The sequence below is a fragment of the Palaemon carinicauda genome, chromosome 40 (assembly GCF_036898095.1).
Source record: "Palaemon carinicauda isolate YSFRI2023 chromosome 40, ASM3689809v2, whole genome shotgun sequence".
Classification (NCBI taxonomy): domain Eukaryota; kingdom Metazoa; phylum Arthropoda; class Malacostraca; order Decapoda; family Palaemonidae; genus Palaemon; species Palaemon carinicauda.
In genome coordinates, this window is record NC_090764.1 from 15,497,691 (window position 1) to 15,522,604 (window position 24,914).

General features: G+C 49.3%; 1 protein-coding gene across 2 annotated transcripts in view; it reads right to left on the bottom strand.

Annotated features, from left to right (window-relative positions):
• The window catches only part of LOC137631545 (serine-rich adhesin for platelets), a 127,519-nt gene that overhangs the window by 96,616 nt on the left and 5,989 nt on the right, over positions 1–24,914 (bottom strand). For both annotated transcript variants that reach the window (XM_068363328.1, XM_068363327.1), the window contains exon 3: positions 9,886–10,234. In XM_068363328.1, coding sequence (XP_068219429.1) covers positions 9,886–10,234 — 349 coding nt within the window. The remainder of the gene's footprint in view (positions 1–9,885; positions 10,235–24,914) is intronic.

Consider the following 24,914-nt stretch of genomic DNA (forward strand, 5'->3'; position numbering starts at 1 on the left):
CAATATATAAAAAATATACTTAAATTAGTACCTGGTTCTTTTATTTCACAAACCAAATCTATATGGGTGTAATCTACTATGGATAAGGTGTATGAAATGAATTAGCAGCTGGAGTGGATATGAAAGTGTCTAGGTGGAAAATTGCCATCTGCTGGAGAAAGTGATGAATGCAAGAGTTGATGGGAGAAAGTACAAGAGGAAGGCCAAGGTTTGGACAGATGGATGGAGTGGAGAAATTTCTAGATGATAGGATAGATGTGAGAGAGGCAAAAGTGTGTGCTAGCAATAGGAATGAATGGCGGGCGATTGTGACGCAGTTCCGAGAGGCCCTGCTGCTTCCTCCAGTCACCTAACAACAGTAAGGGATTCTACATATGAAGCTTCATTTGTGGTGGGTAACTGGGGAGGATGAGCTGTGGCACCCTATCAGTGCCTTGGTGTGTGTGTGTGTGTGTGTGTGTGTGTGTGTGTGTGTGTGTGTGTGTGTGTGTGTGTGTGTGTGTGTAGGTATGTATGTATGTGGGGAGAGAGAGAGAGAGAGAGAGAGAGAGAGAGAGAGAGAGAGAGAGAGAGAGAGAGAGAGAGAGAGAGAGAGAGTGTGTGTGTGTGTGTGTGTGTGTGTGTGTGTGTGTGTGTGTGTGTGTGTGTGTGTGTTGTGGATAGAGGAGCGGCCGCCTTGCCTTACAGGAGCCAAAAGAATCAAGATATTGAGCGAAAAGAACTTCATTTATAATTAAATTATGATAAATAACTTTGGTTTATTTTATTAATACCCAAAACAGAACATTAAATTCATATTAATCTTGATTCATTAATATTGTCTTTGTAAGAATACAATGAAAAACTTTGAACCCCCGTACAGTATCTCAAAACTATACTTATTGACCTTCAAATTCAATAGTCTCCCTTGGTTTTAAAGATATAGCATTTAAATTTGGTATATAACTTAGAAATGGATCTAGGATAACTGCCCCCAGGACAGTTGCCCCCCGACAACTGCCCCCAGGACAATTGCCCCCGTAGGACTACTGCCCCCTGGAAAATTGCCCCCCATACTGCCATTTACGTAATTACTTTTTAGTAACAATTTATGAAGATATTCTTCCTAATTACATAATCAGTCATTGAAGAGATAATTGTATCTATTTCCTAAATTTATTACCATTTATGTAGTTATATCCTAATTAGGTAATCTGTCGTACGAGTTATAGTTTATTTTCGAAAGCTATAGCCAATTGGCTAATTCTGTATAGTCAATCAAATGTTTAAAAAAAAAAAAAAAAAATAAAAGTAAGAAGGATCCAGTGTCTATTCAGAAATTCAAGAAGTAACATAACCAATCATGGAGTTCGTCAAAGGTGAACACGGAAACATGAAGCTTATTTATGAAGGATACATCTATGTGAAGCTAAAGGAATTGGAAAATAATGTTACTTCTTATGAATGTGAAAAACACCGCCATAATAACTGTAAAGCGAAAGTAAAAGTTTGTGAAAATGAAGTAGTTGGCTATGTAAATGATCACACCCATGCTGTTGACCAACCCGCCGTGAAGTCTTGTTAGTACAACAGGAAATAAAGGCTAAATCTATTGCTACTGAAGAGACTGCACAGCAAATAATTTCCCAAACAATTGAGTCGATATCAAGCGGTGCTGCAACTCAGCTACCGCCGGTGAGACATATTCGTCGTGCAATAAGGCGCTACAAACAAGCTGCTGGCACTCCTCATCCCATCCCATCAAACCTAGCAGACATGGTCATTCCTTCCCAGTACAAGAAAACTTCTATTGGTGAAGATTTTCTTTTTTATGATAGTGGATTGATTGAGCAGCGTATCCTTTTATTTTCAACACCAACAAACATTAGCCTTCTGGAGAAATCAGATAATTGGTTTGGTGACGGTACCTTTAAGATTGTACCCGAGTTATTTTACCAATTGTACACTATTCATTGCTTAACTTCTGAAAGAGTTATTCCGTGTGTGTATGCTCTGCTACCAAATAAACGACAAGCAGCATATGAAGATATCCACCAACAACTCCTCACTATAAACCCTAGACTTAATCCAAAGACCTTCCTAATAGCCTTTGAAGCGTTTGAGAAACTACAAGAGATGTTGCCACCTGAGGCTGGTGCAATATGAAATTATTTTGAAGATACATACATTGGCAGAAGACGTCGAAATACAAGGAGACAGCCACGTTTCCCTATAAGCATTGGTTTTAATAGTTATTATGTATTTTTATTTTTTATACCATTTTCCAGTGGTTTTACGAGGGCAATTGTCCCGGGGGCAGTTTTCCTACGGGGGCAATTGTCCTACGGGGGCAGTTGTCCCGGGGGCAGTTGTCCCGGGGGCAGTTGTCCTGATACCCTTAGAAATACATTATAAAACAATGAAATGAAGCCCTTTATTCCAATTTTTGTTTCATATGTTTTTCTTTATTTTTTTCCCCTGATTTTTAGGGTTTATTTTTTTACCATAATGAAAAAATTCATATCTAGCAAAACAATTACTTTTAGAAAAAAAATCTTCATATTATTGGAGGTCTATATCAGGTCTATATAGGGTAGTAATCCCAGATCTTAGTAATAATTATCAAGGGATGAGATAGAATTTGAAAAACTAGTTTTCAAGATAAATTGCCCCGGCGTCGCAAAACCGAACGTCAGAGGCAAAAATCCTAGGCAGTTTGGAGATGTCCTAAGTCACCTTATTAAGTGGTATGAATGTCAAAGTCCTGTCATTAAAAATCAGCATTAGCCAGCCGGTCCCCTTAAAGGACAAGGGTTTGTAACTATCAAGGAACAATTCTGTATCTTGGGTATTTAAAGGATAGAAGTTATAGAAGCAAAACTAAAATACTGATGCAAAATCATGTCAAATATAATTGAAAAAGATGGAAAAGAAAGGGTCAGGATTGCAGATGTTACCTAGTGCCCTCTACTAGCCCTAATTACTAACGAAATGTAGCAAATTCCATGGCTGGAGTGGTTATCTACTCTTAGTCTTTTAGTTTTTTAAGCTGTTTTGAGAAGAGAGTATCAAATGGTACACAAGATGCCACATGTTGTTTACTATTCATGTGGTGAATCATACAGAACTGTTGAATTTAGCTCTGGTTTGGGCCCTCTCAGACATGTAGTGAATACAATTTGGAGCCCATGATGATTTCAGGTCAGATCAACAGTGTTAAAGAGCAAGTGTATTACAGAATTTAGTTTGAGGCAATCACAGGTATACAGGCCTTGACTCTGTATAGTAAACCTTCTCAACTCTCTTGAACATCTTCATTCTCATTAAGAGAGATAATGGCAATGGTTATGATAGGCCCTCTGGTATTTGAGCAGGCAGAAGGACCCATTACCTTAATATCATAAATTTTAAGTAATTTGCATTTTTCCTAACAGTACTTACCTCGAACTACTTTCTTAGGAGTATCTGGGATTCTCCTCCCAACCGACCAGAATTTTGTGTAGTTTCCCCTATCTCCGTTTTCTATAGTGGGTCCCTCTGTGGCGGATGGATACTTGCCCTGAGGTGACCCGGGTCAGCGTGCGAGAGCATGGAGCTAGGTCTCGGTCTTCAGTAAGCTTTTGATATTTATGGTATCAAACTCCTGTAAGACACTCGGGGAAGGATGGGCGGGCAATGACTTGAAGGCAATGACTTGAAAGTAGTTTGAGGTAAGTACTGTTAGGAAAAATACAAATTACTTAAAATTTGTGATTTGTTCCAACACGGAGTACTTGCCTCGAACTACTTTCTTAGGAGACTTACACCTTAGGAGGCGGGGTGGAATTACGAGCCGGAAGACCTGCTGGATTTCAATTGATTGAACCTAGATAGGAGGCTAGGTTCTAGCTGACAATAAAACGGGATAGGAGACTCGGGGAGAACTATGCAAAAAACTTTCTAGTGTCTATGTAACTCACCTCTGTGAAACTCGCCGAACGTGGGCTTCGCCAATGAACGATTCTCACATGGGAAAGGGAACAGAGGGGAAGCAGGAACAGGGGGGATAGTAAGGAAGGAACTTGTGTCGCTTGGAATTACTTCCCACGGGCTACCCCGGGGCTTCAACCTTAAACCTGTTGGAGAGCGGAAATGACTGGGCCGATGGAGGAGGAGTCCAGAGACTTCCTTGTACAGTCCTTCAGGTAGTGGGCCGTAAAAGTGGACTGTCTAGACCACGTACCCGCTTTCAGAGTCTGGCCCACTGCCATATTCTTATTGAAGGCCAATGATGTGCTCAGACCTCTAATGTCGTGGGGGCGTGGCCTGCCCGGCACCGTGGATCCGTCACTGTCATAGGCTTTCTTTATGACTTGTCGCAACCAGAAGGAGATGGTGTTCCCGAAGAGACAAACAGGCTCTTAATCCCCGACCGAAGTCTGGCTGTCCTTTCCAGGTATTTCCTAACTGACCTAACTGGACACAACAGTAAATCTCCAGGATTGTCTGAACGCGGAATTGCTGGGACCAAAAAACCTTCGAATCTGGGGTCCCAGGAAGCAGGATTCTGCGTTTTGGCTACGAAGTCAGGCAAAAAATGAAACTTAAGTCCTTCCATCCCTTCGAGTGCGAAACCTTGTACGACAACCTGTGGAGCTCACTGACTCGTTTAGCAGAGGCCAAGCCGAGACTGTCTTAAGGGTAAGGTCTTTGTCATGAATGTTCCTGAGGGGTTCGAAGGGTGGCCTTGAAAGGGCCTTAAGGACTCTGGCTACGTCCCATTGCGGTACAGGAACGTGGAGAACACGAGTGTTCGAAGCTCCTAATGAGCATCGAGATCTGCCGGGAAGCTCCTAGATCGAGTCCCTTAAGGAGAAAAACCTGACCCAACATGGCTCGGACTCCTTTGATGGCTCTAGGTCGTCTCTCAGGTGAACTAGGAAGTCCATACCTTGTAAATAGAAGCATCCAACGGCCTGAGGTTCTGGGAGGCGCACCACTTCGTGAATGCGGCCCACTGAGCATGGTAGACCAAGACTGAGGATTTTCTCAGATATCCAGTCATCCTCGCGGCGGTCTTAGACGAGTATCCCTCCTTCCTCAGGAGACACTCGATAACCTCGACACGTGTAGGCGGAGGGACTGAGGGTTTTCGTGAAACCTCTCGAAGTGGGGCTGACGGAGAAGGTCTTCTCTGTCCGGAAGCGGCCACGGTGGGAGGACCGCTAACTTCTTTAGGTCCGCGAACCACTCTCTCTCCGGCCACCAGGGCGCTACCAAAGTCATCTGCAGGTTCTTTGCGCATCTGACCCTGTTAAGGACTTGTCTGAGGGTCCCGAAGGGAAGGAAGGCATACACGTCGAGACCATCCCAAGTGTGCTGGAAAGCGTCCTCGAACGCTGCTGCTGGGTCTGGCACTGGAGAACAGAACACGGGGAGCTGGGCGTTGAGCTTTGTGGCGAACAGGTCCATCACCGGCAACCCACACTTAAGGATGATTGTCTGGGCCACTTTCGGGTGTAGGGACCACTCTGATCCTACTACTTGACCCACCCTGCTAGGGCCACCAGCTAGGACGTTCCTTTTCCCTGGAATGAACCTAGCTGTGAACTCGATGTGTTCCCTTTCAACCAATACCAGGATCTTTGATGTGAGGTCGCACAACTCCCTTGATTTTAGTCCTCCCTGGTTGTTCACGTAGGCTACCACGGTGGCATTGTCGCACATGAGCGCCACCATGTTCCCCCGAAGAAGGTGGACGTTTATATGCAAGCTCCTCTCCTCGGGAGACCACTTTCCCTTCGCTGTTTTGTCAAGGAGATGGGCTCCCCACCCCTCCTTCAACGCGTCTGTGAAGAGCAACATCTCTGGAGGGGCGGTCGCGAATGGCTGAGGGTGTTCGCCCTGTCACCCACCACTTCAGGGTCTCCTTCGTCTCTGGGGAAATGGTGACTATCTTGTGCGAAGACTTCCCCGGGGACCAGAGTTCTTTCAGGTTCCATTGAACCGTTCTTAGCTTGAGTCTCCCCCGAGGGACTAGCTTTTCTAAATATACCGGGTGGCCCACTAACCTCTGCCAGTCCTTGGCTCTCCTTGGAATGTCCGATAGGAAGGGGAGGATTATCCGGTCTAGGTTCTCGAGCCTCTCTGTGGAGGGGAAGGCTCTCCCCAACTTGGAGTCCAGGACCATCCCCAGGTAAGTCCTCCTGGTGGAGGGGATCAACTGTGATTTCTCCATGTTGATGGTGATCCCAAGTCTTTGCAGAACCATAGAAGCTTCGCGCCTTGCTCCTTCAGTGCTTCCTCCGAGGCTGAAAGCAGCAACCAATCGTCAAGGTATTGGATCAGGCGGATCCCCTTCTCGTGAGCCCAGACTGACACTGTTGTGAAGACTCTCGTGAAGACCTGCTGAGTTGTCGACAGCCCGAAGCATAAGGTTCTGAACTACAACGACTGGGAACCCAACTTCACCCTTAGGAACTTCCTGCTGGAGGGGTGGACAGGGATCTGAAAGTATGCGTTCTTGAGGTCCAGAGACATCATGAAGTCCCCTTCCCTCAAGGCTGCCATCACCGACTTCGGAGTGTCCATCTTGAAGTCGGTCTAGCTTATGAACTTGAGGGCCGAGAGGTCGATGACCGGCCTCCAACCCCGTCGCCTTCTCCACCAGGAAGAGCCTGCTGTAGAACCCCGGGGACGGGTCCTTGACTAGTTCTAATGCTCCTTTGCTCAGCATGGCTGACTCCTCTTGTAATGCCGCCTTCTTCAAGGGATCCTTGGGTGCTAACCACTCTTCACGTTGGTTGAGGATCAGAGGGGGCGGGCCCGCTAGGAAGGGAACTCTAGCCCTCTCTCAAGACTGCCACGGACCATGGGTCCGCCCCGTTGTCCCACCATGCTTGCCAAGAACGTTTGAGGCATCCCCCTACCTGAGGCTTCGGCAGGAGTAGGGGGCCTCTCTTCCTACCTCCTCCTGGAGGCGCTGATAGAACGGCCTCTCCTGGAGCTGGAGTAATTTGGCCTAAAGGAGGCCAGAGGAGTGGTACTTCCCCTACGGGGGGGCTGCAACGCTTGACGCCAGGACAACGAAGGGGAGTCTCGTCTAGGTTGTGCTGTAGAAGTGTGGGGACCATCCGGCGCAGCCCTTCTATGAGCGGGACGTCTTGCTGCAGGGGCCTGGGATCTCCTGCCTCCTTGAGCTTTCGCACCCTCTCCATAACTTCCTCCACCGCCTTCAGGGGGTAGACGGAGTCACACCACACTGGGGAGTTCCTCAGGAACTTCGCTTCCCTTCGGGGAGCTTATGTATCAACTTATTGAGAACAGTATCTCTCCTCCGTAAGATCCAGTTGGCCGTCTGTGTGAGGGACTGGAAGGTGAGGAACTTCATTGCCTTCCCACCTGAGCGGATCAGTTCCTGGAGTAGCGTCTGGTTTTCAGGTACTGCCAGGTCATGGGACAGCTGAAAGCCCACTAAGGTGCATGCCCACCAGTCTAACCTCAACGTGACGTTCACTATATCCTGGGCCGCATCCTCCATAATCGAAGCCTCGGCTGGAGAAAAGCACACTGGGGAAGAGGAGGCTCTGTCTTCCGAACCGCCCTGGTTGAGGGTGGCTATCACGGCTTCGACTGCGCGGGACGTAAAATCTTTTCTGGGTTCTTAACCCCGGCAGCAGCTTGAAGGACCCTTGGGCCCTGAGAGTTTACTTGACCCGTGACGTACCTGTCCACGTGGTCCATCCCCAACTTAACGTCTGGGGCCAACGGGAGGGTTAGCGATGGCTTTTGTTGGACGGGGTTGTCGACCATTCTTCCCAGACCTGAGAGCCAGGCTTGCTCTGTCGAAGGTTTCGGGTCGTCCAGTCTGTGATGTCGTCTAATAAGGGCTAGCACTTTCCTATAGAAAGAAACTTCGTCCGCTGAGCACTCTCCACCGTCCATCAGGCCTTCCCCCACTCGATCCTCCGAGTCGGGTGCATCGCCGACCACGGATGGGGCCACGTGGGAGGCTAGGTCATCTCTTTCTCGCCGATCCAATGGCGCGGATACCTCTAACACGGTTGGATCCGCCGAGACAGAGGTAGCCGACATGGGTCTACCTCCTCCTGGGGAGCTCCGTGGGACCAGGGGTCCACGGTGAGCCGCCGGTTGGCCAGGGCGCTTGGACAGAGCTGCCGTGGTACCGGGGATGGGGGCCATGCTACTGGACCGAAGCAGCGGCTCTCTCCGCTGGGCGGATGGAGCCGGTGGCTTAGCGGGTAAAGGCATGGCGAAGTCGACATGTGTCGGCGGCTTCGGCCGGCGGGCGGACCGAGCGGACGACACGTGCGGTAAGGGCGAAGGAGCGGCTCTAGAGGGCAACACGGAAGATACTGGAGCGGCGGCCGCCCTGATCAGCCCGCTACGGGGAACCGTCACTCGGATCCACTTATCCCTGGACGAACGCCCCTTCTTGCTCCTCTTCCTGGAGGTCTTCGATCGTTTCCTGGACGGGGCTGAGCGGAAGCGAGATTTCCTTCTATGGGACCTCTTCCGTTTCCTTCTCGCCTCACAGGGGTCGGAGTCTTCCGAAGAGGACGAGTCTGACGATGATGATGAGGAGGAAGAGGAAGAGACGGAAGAAGAACTCGCCGAGTCCTCTGAGTCCTCCAACGATGATGTAGGGTCTTCATACTGCTTCACCAGCGTGAACGGCTGCATAAAGTCGGGCGAGAGCGTCGACGACGGCGCCGGGGGAGTCCATAGCGCCTTCCTAGACGCGAACCAGCCGTCGAACTCCTCCTCTTGGTGCATCGGTGACCTGAAGGGCGTCCTAGGCGCCGTCCAAACAATGGAGTCGGGGTCCGACGAACCTGTAGGCTGCCTCTCCTTGTCTACTTCTCCCCCGGGCGCTGAAGTACCTGAAATGCACTGCCACGACGCGGGGGAAGGAGCCGATCCTGTCTTCCCCCACACCGGGTCTTCGGTCGAGACGGGTCCTGCATGCACCAGAACCTCATCTCCCGAGCACAGTCCCCCCCCCCCCCCCAGTAGGCCCCCCACACGTCTGCGAATCAACAACAGCCCCCCACATCAGTTACATCAGACTCATGGGGAGCGGCAATGGGCCTCTTCCCCGCAACGGACTTACCTCGTCCCCTACTCTGGGTAGGGGAAGGTGACGGGGAACCTCTCTCCGATGGAGTGGCAGGTGAAGCCAAGGGCGACACGGCGCCCACCTTCTTAGGAGACCTCTTCGGAGCCTTTTTCTTCTTAGTAGCGTACAAGGCCCACTGGATCTCTGGTCAGGACGTGCACTCCGGACACGTGGCGGACGGGGAGCACATGCTACTCCTGCACGAGGAGCACAAGGAATGAGGGTCACCTCCGGCTTCGACAGGAATGCACCACACGATTTACCGGCCTTAGGCCCGGGGCAACGACGTTGGGATTCCATATGGAAGCACTAACACACCAAGCAACACAAGAACACTGGGATAGGAGGTGGATGAAAGGGTAAAAGGGAATGGGTAAACACGCTGTATCCACGTAGGGACACAAAGGGTCGGACGGGATGTGAGAGAGCGGTGAGATGTGAACTACGCCGCGACCAGAAGCTTACTGAAGACCGAGACCTAGCTCCATGCTCTCGCATGCTGACCCGGGTCGCCTCAGGGCGAGTATCCATCCGCCACAGAGGGACCCACTATAGAAAACGGAGATAGGGGAACTACACTAAATTCTGGTCGGTTGGGAGGAGAATCCCAGATACTCCTAAGAAAGTAGTTTGAGGTAAACACTCTGTGTTGGAACAAACAGTAGTTAATAGATATAATAAGACATTTCTACATAATCATTAGTAAAGTGACTATTTCACTAACATTAATAGACCTTAAAAAAACAGCAACACAAAAGAAAATCTAGTGGAATTAAACATGTACTTACTGGTGACCCTTTATCTTCTGGTATTCCAGACTTTGGCTTTTGTGATGGTGTCTTGTTAGAGCCACTAGGGGTACTGTTGACCTGTTTGCTACTGCTACTGACAGATTTTGTACTAGTAGTCGATGAGGTAGACGCTTTGTTACTACTGCTGCTTGAGGCACTGGACTGGCTTGAGCTTGCTGATTTATTTGATGTATTGGATACTTTACTTGGTGTAGATCCTGCCTTCCTAACAGCAGGTTTTACTTGGGGGCGGGATCCAGTTGGTGGAGTTTTTACACTAGGTGTAGTTTTCTTTGAGGTTATAAGTTTACGGGCCCTCTTCACCATATCTGGATTACTTAGCATCCTGTGAAAAAAATTATGCTAATAATACGATTGATTTATTCAACATAAACCACTATAGTAATAGACCAAAAAGCAGTCTAAATCTTCCATTGTTTTAATAGCTTACTAAATAAGTACAGTGAAGTCAAGCGGTACCTTATATTATTAACTGGTTCAAAGTCTGGCAAACTAATATCTGTAACTACTAAACAAATTAATTCTCATAAATATCACATTTTTCTAAAGTAATACGACAAATTTGAAAGTAATTTGTATTTTTCCTAACAATACAACCCTGGAGCTATTTATAGGAGATATTTCTTTCGGCAAAGCTGAAAAAAAGAGTCTTGAGAATCTTAGCAAGGGATACACAACCTAACCGCTTGTAGCAGGAGGGGTGGGGATAACCAGCTACGTTGCTCACTCACACTTGGGCTGAGCACCCACTTTGCTTTCGGGCAGGACTTTCTTGGGGGATAGGGCTGGCGGACCAATTTGTAGGAATAGTTCCAGGTTTGTATAGTTAGAAAAAATACAAATTACTTTCAAATTTGTCATTTGTTCCGTCACTAAATACAAACCCTACACTGTTTATAGGGGATGACTTACCTCTCAGGAAGAGGAAGTCCGTGCCAACTGCCTTTGGCATTTGACCCAAGGTTCTTTTCCATACAATACAGATCATAGGCGGTAGGAACCCTGCCCTCGCTAAAATAGTTGTGCTCTGCACGATAAGCAGCCTGCGCAAGCTGTGTGTTTGTGATGCTAGCAATGTAGCTGGTTAGTAATAGGATCTCAAGTCATAGAAATCTGAGAGTACTGAGACATCCCCTTGAATGGGAGATGTCGCCTGATAGACCATGCAGTTCACTAACTATTTTGGCCGATACTAAAGCGAGTAGGAACACTGTCTTCATAGTTAGGTGGCGATCTATTGCCTGGCATAATGGTTCGTAGGGTGCTACCTTCAGAGACTGAAGGACTCAAACCACATTCCAAGGAGGTCTAACCTCCAACTAAGGACAAGTCACCTAATAACTTCATATGAGGAGAAAAAATTCCAACAAAGAAGAAATAGCTACTCCCTTCAGATTAAAGGCGAGATTCAAGGCTGAGCGGTAGCCGTTGACTGTCGAAATCAAGAGAGGCATTTCTTCCCCAGGGTATAAAAGGTCCTCCGCTATTGTTAGAATAGAGGCATCGAAGGGAGTGATACCCATTCCATAACACCAACCACATAAAACAGACCACTTAGCCTGGTAGACTGACGATGAAGAGTCTGACGAGTCCAGACATCCTTTCCGCAACTCATTAGGAAAAGCCTCTTTAAGTGAGATGCTGCAGTCTCCGGGAGTGAAGTTGAAGTGAAGCTACGGCTTTGTGGAAGCTATTGGTTATGTGGTTGTCAGAGTAAATTGTGTCGTTGAGGTACCGTAGTTCCTTCGGAAGCTCTTTCAGGAGCTGCAAAAGGTCCAAGAACCACTCTGCAGAGCTATCAGACTGAGTGATAAGTTCTCGATTATTCTGACCTCTCATGAGACAAGACAGGAGAAAAGCAAAAATATCAATGCTGTCCCACCATTGTTGGAATGCATCTTGTCATAGAGTTCCATAGTCGGAGAGCCCCACAAAGTCAGGACTTGCAATAGTTAGCTACCAGATGATTCAAAAACCCCCCAGAGCCCACTATCTGAATAGCTGTTCAAATTGTCTGCAAGCACATTCCTATTGCCTGGAATGAAGCAAACAGACAGGGCCACCAAGTTGTCTTCCACCCATCTGAGTATCTCTACCCTACTGCCAGAGGGTTCTTTAAGAGATTTATATGCTGGTACCTTTCTGATTCGGACCAAAGGAAGGAGATGGTTTGGTGTTGTATATGCCCCCCCCCCCCCTCTTCTTTCAATGCATCCAAAGAGCATCGGTTCCAGAGCATGGACTTAAAGATCAAACTCTTTGAGGAGATTCTCGTCTGCCACTCACCATTTGAAGTCCATCAGTTCCCCTGACCTTAGCTGAAACATGGTGTTCGGGGAATCGCTTGCTTGATTCCACTTGGACTTGAGGTGCCAGTGGACCCATGAGGAATGATTTTTCCCCCCTTCGATCATGGAATAATGGGAAGGGCACTGGACTACCTGGTCAACCAATTGCCCAGTAGGGTGGTCTACAATACCCCAGGATTGTGACTGTTGCTCCCTCCACCTAAAAGCCTAGCAAGTTCCATTGAGTGAAACAAGCGACCTTGACTCTCAAGCGAAAGTCAATTATCGGTAATAATATCTCAAGTTGATATCAAGACATGCAACCAATTGCACGCTACTACTATGAAGGTGGGGTAGATCCTGTTCTCCAACTGCCACCAATCCAGTGGGGGTTGGCAGAGTAAGTGTGATACAGATCAGTAAACCAGGGTAGCCACTACTGATTATGTTTTTACAGCGAATCTCGTAAGTGATCGCTTTCAGGCAATAGACCAGTCAGTAACTACCGAACACACACAACTACTTCCAAATGGTAAGATTGAGACGTACAGTATCTTCAATCTATTGTTAGACAGGAAACATCATAAATTTTAAGTAATTTGTATTTTTCCTAACAGTACTTACCTCGAACTACTTTCTTAGGAGTACCTGGGATCTTCCCATCCGACCAGAGTTTTGTGTAGTTTACCCTACTTCCGTTTTCTGTGAGGGCTAACCTCAGCCGGATGGATACGTGCCCTGAGGCTAAGCCCGGGTCAGGAAGCGTGCTAGCTTGGGTCTCGACCCTCAGTAAGTTCTTGGTTGCTTAGTTACCTGAAGGGTCAGTAAGGCACCCGGGGAAGGAAGGGCGGGCCATTACCCGAAAGTAGTTCGAGGTAAGAACTGTTAGGAAAAATACAAATTACTTAAAATTTGTGATTTGTTCCAACACGGAGTACTTACCTCGAACTACTTTCTTAGGAGACTTACACTTTAGGAGATGGGAGTGTCCTTCTCGACCCATAGACCTAGCTAAGCAGGATGAGTGGAACCTAGATAGGGGGCTAGGTTCAGAGCTGATCAGAAAACGAAACATAGGAGAAACTACACAAAGAGCTCATGTTAGTGTCTAAGTAACTCACCTGTGCAAGAATTCCTTGGATACATGTCCTTTCGATGATCACGTGTCTTGAGAGCTGGCTCAGGGGCTACCCGAGTCTATCTTCGAGTGGAAGAGGGGGAAGGAAGTGCAAGGGGTTTTAGGGAAACGAACCTGTGTCTCTTGGCCTTACTACCCGCGATTGTACCTGGGGCTATGCCGTTAAATCGCTTGGAGCGCGGAGATGTCTGTTCCTATTGAGAACCCGTCTAGGGACTTCCTAGAGCATTCCTTCAGATAGTGAGCCGTGAAGGTAGACTGGTTAGCCCAGGTGTCAGCTTTTAGGATCTGACCCACTGCCATGTTCTTTTCGAAAGCTAAGGAGGTACTTAGACACCTAATGTCGTGGGGCCTGGGTTTACCCGGTAGGGGAACACCCACACTACTATAAGCCTTGATAATCACCTGTTTCAGCCAGAAGGATATAGTGTTCTTCGAGACCGGCTTCTTCACTGGACCTGTGGAGACGAAAAGGCTCTTGATACCAGGGCGGAGTCTAGCAGTCCTCTCCAGGTATTTCCTTACGGCTCTGACAGGGCAGAAGTTTAAGTCCTTCGGGTTGTCTGAACGAGGAATTGCTGGTATAGAGAAGCCCTCGAACCTGGGATCCCAAACCGCTGGATTCTGGGTCTTAGCTACAAAAGTCGGGACGAACTTGAAGGAAACCTCACTCCAGCCCTTCGAGTGTGAGACCTCGTAAGACAGTCCGTGAATCTCCCCCACCCTTTTTGCTGAAGCCAGCACCAACAGAAAAACAGTCTTAAGGGTGAGATCCCTGTCCATGATGTCTTTCAGGGGTTCGAACGGGGGTTCATTTACCATCTTCAGGACCCTCGCCACATCCCACTGCGGCACTCTGACGGCTTGAGGGGGGCACGCTTGCTCGAAACTCTTGATGAGCATCGAAATATGCCTCTAGGACCCCAGGTCAATGCCTTTCAGGAGGAAGACTTGGCCTAAGGCTGCACGGACTCCCTTGATGGCTGGAATAGACATACCGACCACGTTCCTGAGGTATACCAGGAAGTCCGCAATCTCCGGAATGGAGGCCCTCATGGGCTTGATGTTCCTGGAGCACCACCACTTCGTGAAAGTGGCCCACTTAGCTTGGTATACCGCTGCCGATGAACGCCTCAGATATCCAGACATCCTTTCTGCCGTTCCTGCTGAATAGCCTTCCTTCCTCAGGAGACGCTCGATAACCACCACGCGTGAAGGCGGAGGGACCGAGGGTTCTCGTGGAACCTTTGGAAGTGGGGCTGCCGGAGAAGGTCCGGTCTGTCCGAGAGGCCACGGCGGAAGGCACAGTAGTTCTTTTAGGTCCGCGAACTACCCTCTCTCCGGCCACCAGGGCGCTACCAAAGTCATCCTCAGGTTGTCCGTTCTCCTCACCCTGTTGAGGACTTGCCTGAGCATCGCGAAATGGGGAAGGCGTATACGTCTAGATTGTCCCAGGGATGTTGGAAGGCGTCCTCTAACGCCACTTTTGGGTCTGGGACAGGAGAACAGCCATCGGCGAGCCCCATTTCTGGATGATGAGCTTGGCTACCTCTGGGTGCAGGGACCACTCGGTTCCTACCACTTGTCCCATCCTGCTGAGGCCGTCGGCCAGGACTTTCCTTTTTCCTGGAATGAACCTCGCTGTGATAGTGATCTGCTCTGACTCGGCCCAATCCAGAAGTTCCAACGTGAGATCGCACAATTCCCTCGATTTCAGTCCTCCCTGCTTCTTTACGTATGCCACCACCATGGCGTTGTCGCACATCAGTGCCACAGTGTTTCCCTGGAGCAGATTGACGAACTGCAGGCACGCCCTTCGAACTGCCCTCATCTCTAGAACGTTTATGTGTTGGGCCTTTTCTACCTCCGTCCAACTGCCTCTTGCTGACCTTCCGAGGAGATGGGCACCCCACCCCTCCTTGGACGCGTCTGTGAACAGGAGCATTTTGGGGAGCTCGGCTGTGAAGGGCATCCCCTTGAGGGTGTTCGTTCGGTCTTGCCACCATTCCAGGACTTCCTTCGTTTCCGGGAGAACGGGAACCACCTTGTGAGGGGAATCCTTCTGGTTCCAGAGTTCCTTCAGATTCCATTGGACGTTTCTGAGTTTGAGCCTTCCTTGGGGAACCAGTTTCTCCAATGATACGAGGTGGCCTATTAACCTCTGCCAGTCCTTCACCCTCCTGGGCTGTCCCGATATGAAGGGGCGGAGGATCTGGTCCAAGTTGTCCAGCCTCTCCCCCGAGGGAAAGGCTCTCACCAAACGGGAATCTAGGACCATCCCTAGGTAGGTCATCCTTGTGGAGGGCGACAGATGAGACTTCTCCAGGTTGATGGTGATGCCCAGAACCTTGCAGAATTGCAGTAGCTCTGCGCCTTGTTCCCTCAGTACTACCTCTGAGGATGAAAGCAGCAACCAGTCGTCTAGATAACGAATCAGGCGGATGCCCCGTTCGTGCGCCCAAACTGAGACTGTTACGAAGACCCTCGTGAAGACCTGAGGTGCTGTGGACAGTCCGAAGCAGAGGGACTTGAACTGCAATGTCTGGGCACCCCATTTCACCCGAAGATACTTTCTGCTGGAGGGGTGAACTGGAATTTGGAAATATGCGTCCTTGAGGTCTATGGACATCATGAAGTCCCCTTCCCTCAAGGACTCCAGGACCGACTTTGGGGTGTCCATCTTGAAGTCAGTCTTGCACACAAACTTGTTGAGGACTGAGAGGTCTATGACCGGCCTCCAGCCTCCCGTTGCCTTCTCCACTAGGAAGAGCCGACTGTAGAAGCCCGGGCTCGGTTCTTGTACCGTTTCCAACGCTCCCTTCGCCAGCATCGCTGAGACTTCCTCTTGCAAGGCTGTCCTCTTCAAGGGGTCCTTGGGAGCTAACCATTCCGCCCGAAGATCTGGAATTAAGGGCGGGGGTTCTGCTAGGAATGGTAACCTGTACCCTTCCTTTAATACTGTTACTGTCCACGGGTCTGCCCAGTGGTTCTTCCATGATTGCCAAAAACGTCTGAGGCATCCCCCCACCTGAGGTTTGGGCAGGAGTAGGGGGCCTCTCTCCCTATCTCCTTCTGGAGGATCGACTTGTAGGTCCTCTCCTGGAGGCCGCGTTTGAAGTCCTAAAGGAGGCCGGGGCTGAAGCTGCTCCCCTACGGGAGGAGGGCTGCGAAGGCTGCGACCAAGAAGCTGTTGGGGCGTCTCTCCTGGGCTGGCTAGGTGAGGCCCTAGGAGGAGGAGGAACATCTGACGGAGGTCTTCTGTGGATGGGTCTCCGCAGTGACTGGGGTCTGGGTTCACCCACGTCTTTACGTTTTTGGACCTTCTCCATAATTTCCTCTGCTGCCCTCAAGGGGAAGAGAGCATCATCCCACAGGGGCAGGCTCCTCAGGGCCCTCGCTTCCCTGTCCGGAATCCGTCTGGTCATCTTATTCAGGACAGTGTCCCTCCTACGAAGAACCCAGTTGGCTGATTGGGTTAGGGACTGGTAGGATAAGAACTTAAGCGCTCTACCTCCCGAGATAATCAGCTCCTTCAGTAGAGCCTGATTCCCCGGGACTGAGAGGTCGTAGGAGGACTGGATTCCTACGAGGGCGGACGCCCACCAGTCCAGCCAGGAGGCGACGTTGGCTAGGTCCTTAGCCATCTCCTCCATCATCGTCGCCTCTGACTGGGAGAAGCAGAATGGGGCTGTCGAGGCTCTGTCTTCTGGTGCTCCTTGGCCTAATACTTCGAGGGAGGCTTCCATCTTGCAGGCCCCTGGCCGCTGTCCCTCTGGCAGGTAAAATTTGCTCTGGGACCTCAGGCCCTGGAGCGACTTTGAGGAACTCTGTGATTTGGGGGCCTCTGCAATGTTAGCCACGATCTTGTTGACGTGAGCTCTACCGAGCCTCACGTCCCTGGCCACCGGAAGAGCTAACGAAGGTCTTTGCTGGACGGGGGCCTCCATTAGCCTGTGGTGTCTCCTAATGAGCCCGATCACCCTCCTATATGCCGAGTCCTCCGCTGCTGCGCCATCTAAGTTGTTGTCCGCGTCCTTCCTCTGGCAGCCTGCCTCTCTAGACGGAGCTCCACCGACGGGGGCCTCCGTGGTGGCAAGGGCCTCCGTCCTAGGTCTGTCCTTCGTCGTGGAGGACCAGGCTTCCGTGGGCTTGCCCGACGGAGGAAGCCATCTCTCCATCTCCCATCGCTGAGGCGCTACTTTAGAGGACGAGACGAGGCTGCCCGACCGAAGGGGCGACTCCCTCCGCAGGGCGGATTGAGTCAGGACCTTCGCGGTCTTACGCCTGTCCGATGAGGTCAGCGAGGCCGAGTCCCTCCGAGGTTCGAGCTTGTGGCTGGAGGTGAACCTCTCCAGGGACCTGTCTCTAGGGCGCCAACCTGAGGTGCTCGGGACCGAAGTAAAATCGACGAGCTTACTACGGGGAATGACCACCCATTCTTCCCCCGGCGATCTACTCCTCCTGAATTTCCTCCTGGGGGACCTGGATCGTCTTCTTCAGTGGCGAGACCTGGAGCGTGAGTGAGAACGGGAATGCCTCCTCCGGGACCTCTCACGCCTCCGACGGGGTTTCTTCCGGGCTTCACCTTCCGAGGAATTGGAGACCGCTGCTACCGACAAATCTGAACACTCTCCGTAACTCGTCCGTGGGGCAGGGGCATGAAGAGCCGGTGGCTGAACGACCTGATGGACCACGGAAGGCGTGGGCTAGAGAAACACATCCGGTAGTGAGGACGGCGGCGCTGGGGGAGAGCGTGGGCGCCCACGTTGGGGAACCAGGTTCCGAGGCCTTCCTCCAACCTCAACGGGGACCTGCAGGGCGTCCTCGGAGGTACCCATTCGAGGTGATCTGACGGGAGTGAGACTTCCTTCTTGGGGGCGCCTTCAGCTGCGGAGGTACCTGAAAAACATGCCCATGATGCGGGCGAAGAGGCAGGGACATTTTTACTCCACATGGGGTCATCCGATGAGACGTGACCAGCAAGCACCAGGGCACCGTCTCTAGAACCCCCACTACACTCACCTTCAGGCCCCCCGCTAGCCTGGAATGAAGCTGCTACCCCGCTATCATGAATAACGGACTTACCTCGTCCCCTACTCTGGGTAGGGGAAGGTGGTAGAGAAACTCTTACCGGAGGCTTTCCTGGTGACGTCAAGGGAGAAGAGGTGCTAGCCTTCTTGGGCGACCTCTTGGAAGACTTCTTCTTTTTCGTACCGAATTGCACCCACTGTACTTCACTCCACGATTCACACTCTGGGCATGTGATCGACAGGGAACAAACTCTGCCCCTGCACGACGAGTACAAGAAGTGAGGGTGTACCTCCGGCTTGGACAGGAACGCACCACACGACTTCCCGGCCATAGGCCCAGGACAACGGCAGGAATGCTCCATCACGCACTAGCAAAACACCGCAAGACACAGGAACGCAGCGGGAAAGAATAAGAAAGCACAAGATTAACAAGTGAGACCGCGGGAACACAAAGGGAAAGCCAAAGGTTAACGCGCGAGACCGCGGGGACACAAAAGGAAAGCACAGGGATACCGCGTGGAGACCACGTGGGACACAAAGGGTCGCACTGAGATAAGGAGAGCGTCGAGATGATATCGCGACGCGACCAGAGAACTTACTGAGGGTCGAGGCCCAAGCTAGCACGCTTCCTGACCTGGGCTTAGCCTCGGCACATATCCATCCGCCTGAGGTTAGCCCTCACAGAACACGGAAGTAGGGTAAACTACACAAAACTCTGGTCGGATGGGAGGAGATCCCAGGTACTCCTAAGAAAGTAGTTCGAGGTAAGTACTCCGTGTTGGAACAAACATGCATTAGTTCATCTACAGACTAGTAACACAGACCGGGGAGCCGGAGGATCATACAGGCGTAGCTCAAATTATGGTTGTGACCAGAAATCGGTTGGAGAACATTGAAAACGTTCGTAACCGAGATCATCTCCTTCCTATGAAAGACAAAAAAAGTGTGTATTTCTTCATCTACGATTGGCAAAATTGGCATAAGTTTTTAATATTCCCTTCTAAGAAACGGATTCATTTATGAGAAGCTTTCGGTCCAAGTATCTTTTAAAAATTTAAGACCTCTGATTGAAAAGATGAGAAGGAACTGCCTATGAAGGCAGACCCCATATGCAGTATGTCTGGTTATGGGAAGGTAGAAGAGTAATGAATAACCTGGATTCCCGGAAGGGATATAGCCATCAACACTCATTATCTATTAGAATCTGCACTCTTTGGTTTAGATGCAACAGTTCCTCCTTTACTTAAACCAGATGGCTAAGTCGGTCACTGTCCAAAGGAAAAGGTAACCCTTTTGGCTGATGATTTTGACAGTAAACAGAGCGATGCGAAACTTTAACTTCCTCGTTCCTGTTTTCCCGAAGCTAAACTAACTAGTTTAGCTTTTCGACCTCGTGAAATTAAAGCTCTGTTGACGGACCTTGATGCTTACGGAGGTGTAGACCCAAATGGTATTTTTCCCCTTGCTTTTTATAAAGACTGCAGATTTCTTAGCGCCAAAGTTATCTGTTATTTTGCGCAAGTTAGCAAGAGGAGGAGCTTTTAGCACTTGTTGGAGAATTGGTAATGTTACTCCTCTATATAAATGTGTGTGTGGTAGCTCAAGTCCATAACTCCCATATTATCTAAAGTTTTTGAACGTCTTCTAGCAAAACGTCTTACTAGGTTTGCTGAAGGTAATCATCTATTCCCTAGTTTGCAACTTGGTTTTCGTAAAGGCTTTGGAGCATGTGATGCCCTTCTTACAATCTCCTATGCTCTACAGAAATCCCTTGATTGTGGTCAGGAAGTTCGTATGATTGGCCTTGATTTTAGTGCTGCCTTTGACCGTGTTAATCATGAGACCCTTGTTTTCAAACTCAAACAGTTGGGAGTGAGTGGGTCATTTCTTAGCATTATTATTGTTTTTTTAAGTAATAGATCGCAGAGTTGTTGTTGATGGGCACCATAGTGAGTATAGGAATGTGATATCTGGTGTTCCAAAGGGTAGTGTTCTTGGCCCATTACTTTTCATACTATATACACATGACATGTGGTTTGGCCTAGAAAACAAGCTTGTTGCATATGCAGATGATGCTACTCTCTGCATCATTTCCATCCCCTGAATGTAGATCTGGGGTTGCTAAATCCCTTAATAGAGATCTAGCTAAAATTACTGCCCGGTGCAAATTATGGGGGTATGAAGTTGAATCCTAACAAAACTCAAAGTATGATTAAGTAGGTCAAGGACAGTGGCTCAACATCCGCATCTCAGTATTGATAATGTTTCTTTAACTTTGTCATACACTTTTAAAATTTTAGGTATGATTCTTAACAGCAAATTTACTTTTGAGAAACACATTAGGTATGTGTCTTTGTCTTCTTCCATTGCACAAAAAATTGGCTTATTGAGAAAGTCTTTCTATGGTGATCAACCTATTCTGAAGAAGTGTTTTAATTCTTTCATTCTACCTTGTTTTGAGTATTGTTCTCATGCCTGGTCTTCAGCTGCTGATTCTCATCTTAATTTGTTGAACAGAAACTTACAGTCTATTAAATTTCTTATTCCTGAACTAGATATTAATCTTTGGCATCGTCGTTCAGTTAGTTCATTCTTCCAGCTGTGACCAAGTTGTGGAATGATCTTCCTAATCGGGTAGTTGAATTAGTAGAACTTCAAAAGTTCAAAGTTGCAGCAAATGTTTTTGTGTTGAACAGGCTGACATAAGTCTTTTTATAGTTTATATATGACATATCTGTTTTGACATTGTTACTATTTTAAGAATGATTTATTGTTAACTTGTTCTCATCATTTACTTATTTCCTTTCCTCACTGGGCTATTTTTCCCTATTGGAGCCCTTGGACTTATAGCATTTTACTTTTCCAGCTGGACTGTAGAGTGATGTAACTCATGTGATGCCGCAGCAGAGAGCAGTCATCCGGCTACGAGATTCCGGGGGATCAACGTAGCAAGATGGAAGCCCGAGGGCTCAAGGTCACGAGAATAAAAAATATCAACATGGCGATGGCCCGAAGGCCTGAAGTCACGAGAGCCCGAAGGCCCAAAGTCACAAGAGGCTGAAGGCCCAAAGTCACGAGAACCTGAAGACTCACTGCAACAAGAGCCTGAAAACTCAATGCAACGAGAGCCCGAAGGCCCTAAGTCAAGAGAGCCCCTAGATTAAGCATGACGAGGGTCCTAAGGCCCGAAAGTCACAAGAGCCCAAAGGCTCAACGTGACGAGAGCTCGAAAGCTCATAACCACGAGAGCCCAAAGGCTCACGGTCACGAGAGCCGAGAGGTTAAGAGTAATGAGATACCGGAGATTTCAAGTTACGAAAGCCCAGAGGAAAAACGTAACGTGAGCCCAGAGGCTCGGGGTCACGAGAGCCCAGAGGCTCAGGGCAACGAGAACCCGAACGCTGTGCGTCACGAAAACCTAAGGGTTCTGCGTAACGTGGGCCCAGAAACGTAACGTGAGTCCGGAGGCTCAGGGGCACAAGAGCCTGAAGGCTGTGTCACGAGAACCCTAGGGTTCTGCGTAAAGTAGGCCCGGAGGCCCACGGGAGACGAGATCCCAAAGATTCGAAGTCACGAGAGCCAAGAGGTTTGGCACGACGAGAACCCGGAGGTAAATTGTAACATAAGCCCAGAGATCCAGGGTCATGCGAGCCTGAAGGCACAGAGCGATGAAGATTCGAAGACCCTGTGTCACAAGAGTCCAAGGGTTCTGTGTAACGTGGACCAAGAGGCCTAGGGTGACAAGAGCCCGAAGGCTCAGAGCGACGAGAGCTTGAGGGCTCAGGGTTATGAAAGCCTGAAGACTCATCATAAGGAGGGTCACGAGAGCCCGAAGGCTAAGCATAACGAGGGTCACGAGAGCCCGAAGGCTCAGCGTAACGAGGGTCACGAGAGCCCGAAGGCTCAGCGTAACGAGGGTCACGAGAGCCCGAAGGCTCAGCGTAATGAGGGTCACGAGAGCACGAAGGCTCATCATAACCAGGGTCACGAGAGCACGAAGGCTCACCGTAACGAGGGTCACGAGAGCCCAAAGGTTCAGCGTAACGAGGGTCACGATAGCAGAGAGGCTAAGCATGACAAGGGTCACGAGAGCCCGAAGGCTCAACATAACAAGGGTCACAAGAGCCCGAAGGCTCAGCGTAACGAGGGTCACGAGAGCCCGAAGGCTCAGCATAACGAGGGTCACGAGAGCCCGAAGGCTCAGTATAACGAGGGTCCCGAGAGCCCGAAGGCTCAGTGTAACGAGGGTCACGTGAGCACAAAGGCTTAGCCTAACAAGGGTCAAGAGAGCCCGAAGGCTCCATGCGACGAGAGTTTGAAAGCTCAGGGTCTAGAGAGCCCGAAGGCTCCATGCTACGAGAGTTTGAAAGCTCAGGGTCTAGAGAGCCCGAAAGCGCAGGGTCAGGAGACCCCAAAAGCTGGGGTCACGTGTGCCCGAAAGCTCAGTGTAACAAGGACTCGAAAGCTCAGCATAAGGAGGACCCGAAAGCCTAGGGTTACAAGAGTTTGAAGGCTTAGCGTAACCGTCACGAAAACCCAAGGGAACCCCCAGACAAGGACCCGAAGGTGCAAACAGGCGTTTCCTTACCGTAGGGAGAGAACTCCCAGGGTAACGAGGGGTCAGAAACTCCTCCACCCAACTGCCCCCCAAAAGGGGAACATCTAGCAGGTTTCTCTGAAGAGGGAGTCTGCTCTGTTACAAAAGCTGATCGTAAGCTTTCTCTCACGAACGACAGGAAAGTTCTACCGAAGGAAGACATTGCCCAGGACTATGCTTTCCCCCAGACTTAGGGGGAGGAGCATAGGCATAATTCACATGCTGGTCACGAATTACTCTCTCTCTCTCTCAGACGATAGAGATGTCCTCCCGAAGGAGGACCATGCCTTGGACTTTGCTTTCCCCCAGCCCCAGGATGAGAAGCTCAGTCTTTGGCGATGAGATAGCAGCTGATGATCTTCGTCAAGCTATCAGCAATTCTCCCTGGAAGTGGGAAGGTTGCTAAACAGCTGATGAAAGGAAGCTCTCCCTCAGAAGGGAGAGCAGCCCACTCCTGGAGGTGGACCTCCTGGCAGTGCTCTCTGCTTACCGTCAACAAGCCTTATTCAAGTTGAAGGTCAGCATTAAGCGCTACCTGAGAAGACGTAGTCGAGGCTTATTTCTGGGTTCACCCCATAGGGAACTCCCAACTGGAACACCCGAAGGACCCCAGTATGCCATTACCCTCTTCTCTACATTTGAGGATGAGGAACGAAGGAGAGCCAAGGAGTGAAACAGAGACTGTACCACTGTTGGCAGGGACCTCATCCTATGAGGAAAATGTCGTAACCAGCGAGCTGATCAGGAGTTGCCACAGGTAGGGAGCTCCCTTCAGCACAAGACTGTGACGGGGCAAGAGTGACAGATTCCTCAGAAACGAATGGCTCTGGTCTTTTACGTCAGCTGACTTAGCCGAACGAAGAACGGCATCGCTATCTGAGGAAATATAAAAAGGACAAATTCAGCGATCATTTGTATTTTTCCCTAATACAAACCTGGAGTTATTTATAAGGATTATCTTTCAGTCTTGCTGGAAGGTAGCAATTACACTAAAAGTGCGAGGTTAACTGTAAAACATTCAAATGGCAAGTCATGGCAGGAGAGAGCGGCAGCATCCTCTGCCACCACAAAAACTATTATACTGGGAGTCTTGTCATAATAGAAGCACTGGGAACACACAAAGACACTGCAACATTAAGATCAACTTCTGGGGAATATTCCCAGCGTCGGGATAAAAAATCTCCCTTTCGGGCACGCGGGTAAGGCAAAACTACGTCCGAAATGGGAATTGCCATCTAGAGGCAAAGAAACTACCATGAAGAACAATGATTTATGCTCTGACTTAGGCCTAATCTTCTTCCTAACTGGAAGTGAAAGAACAACACTCCATAGGGGAAGGCTGCTTACGGTCACCTTTTCACAAAGGTACTGTAGTGAACACACATGGTTTTGAATGTTTCTAAAGTCATAGGAACAAAATTGACTTCCCCAATGCTTACCTGTCATTGCGCTTCCGCTTACAGGTGAGAGTACCCACTGATGAAAAAAAAAAAAACCCTCATCACAAATGTAAGAAAAGATCCAACAGTTAGGAGTTGGACACACAAGCGTATCTGTACCTGTCGAGGCCAAAGGCTAAAGGAGCTATTTTGTGACAGGCAGGTGAGTAGAGCTTTTCCCCTTTGCTATTTGTCATTAACCAACTGCCTTACTAACAGTTCTTAAGAATCTGATCTGTCTGCAGCCCTTCTAAAAAGCTTGTAAGTGGCATGCATAATTAACTTTTGAGAACAGGAGTTACATCCCACTCGAGAGTCTGAGGCCCTGGGGTGGGCAAGAAAGCATGAAACACCATGGCATTAGTAATCCTAAGGATTTTAAAACTCTTTTTGAAAGAGTCTGTGGTTCAGGATTTAAATGAAAAGAAATTATTGATCAAAATAGAATAAGAATTGCCATTCCATCACTGCTGAAGACATACCCATATTTCAAAGGACTAAAAGTTTGTTTGT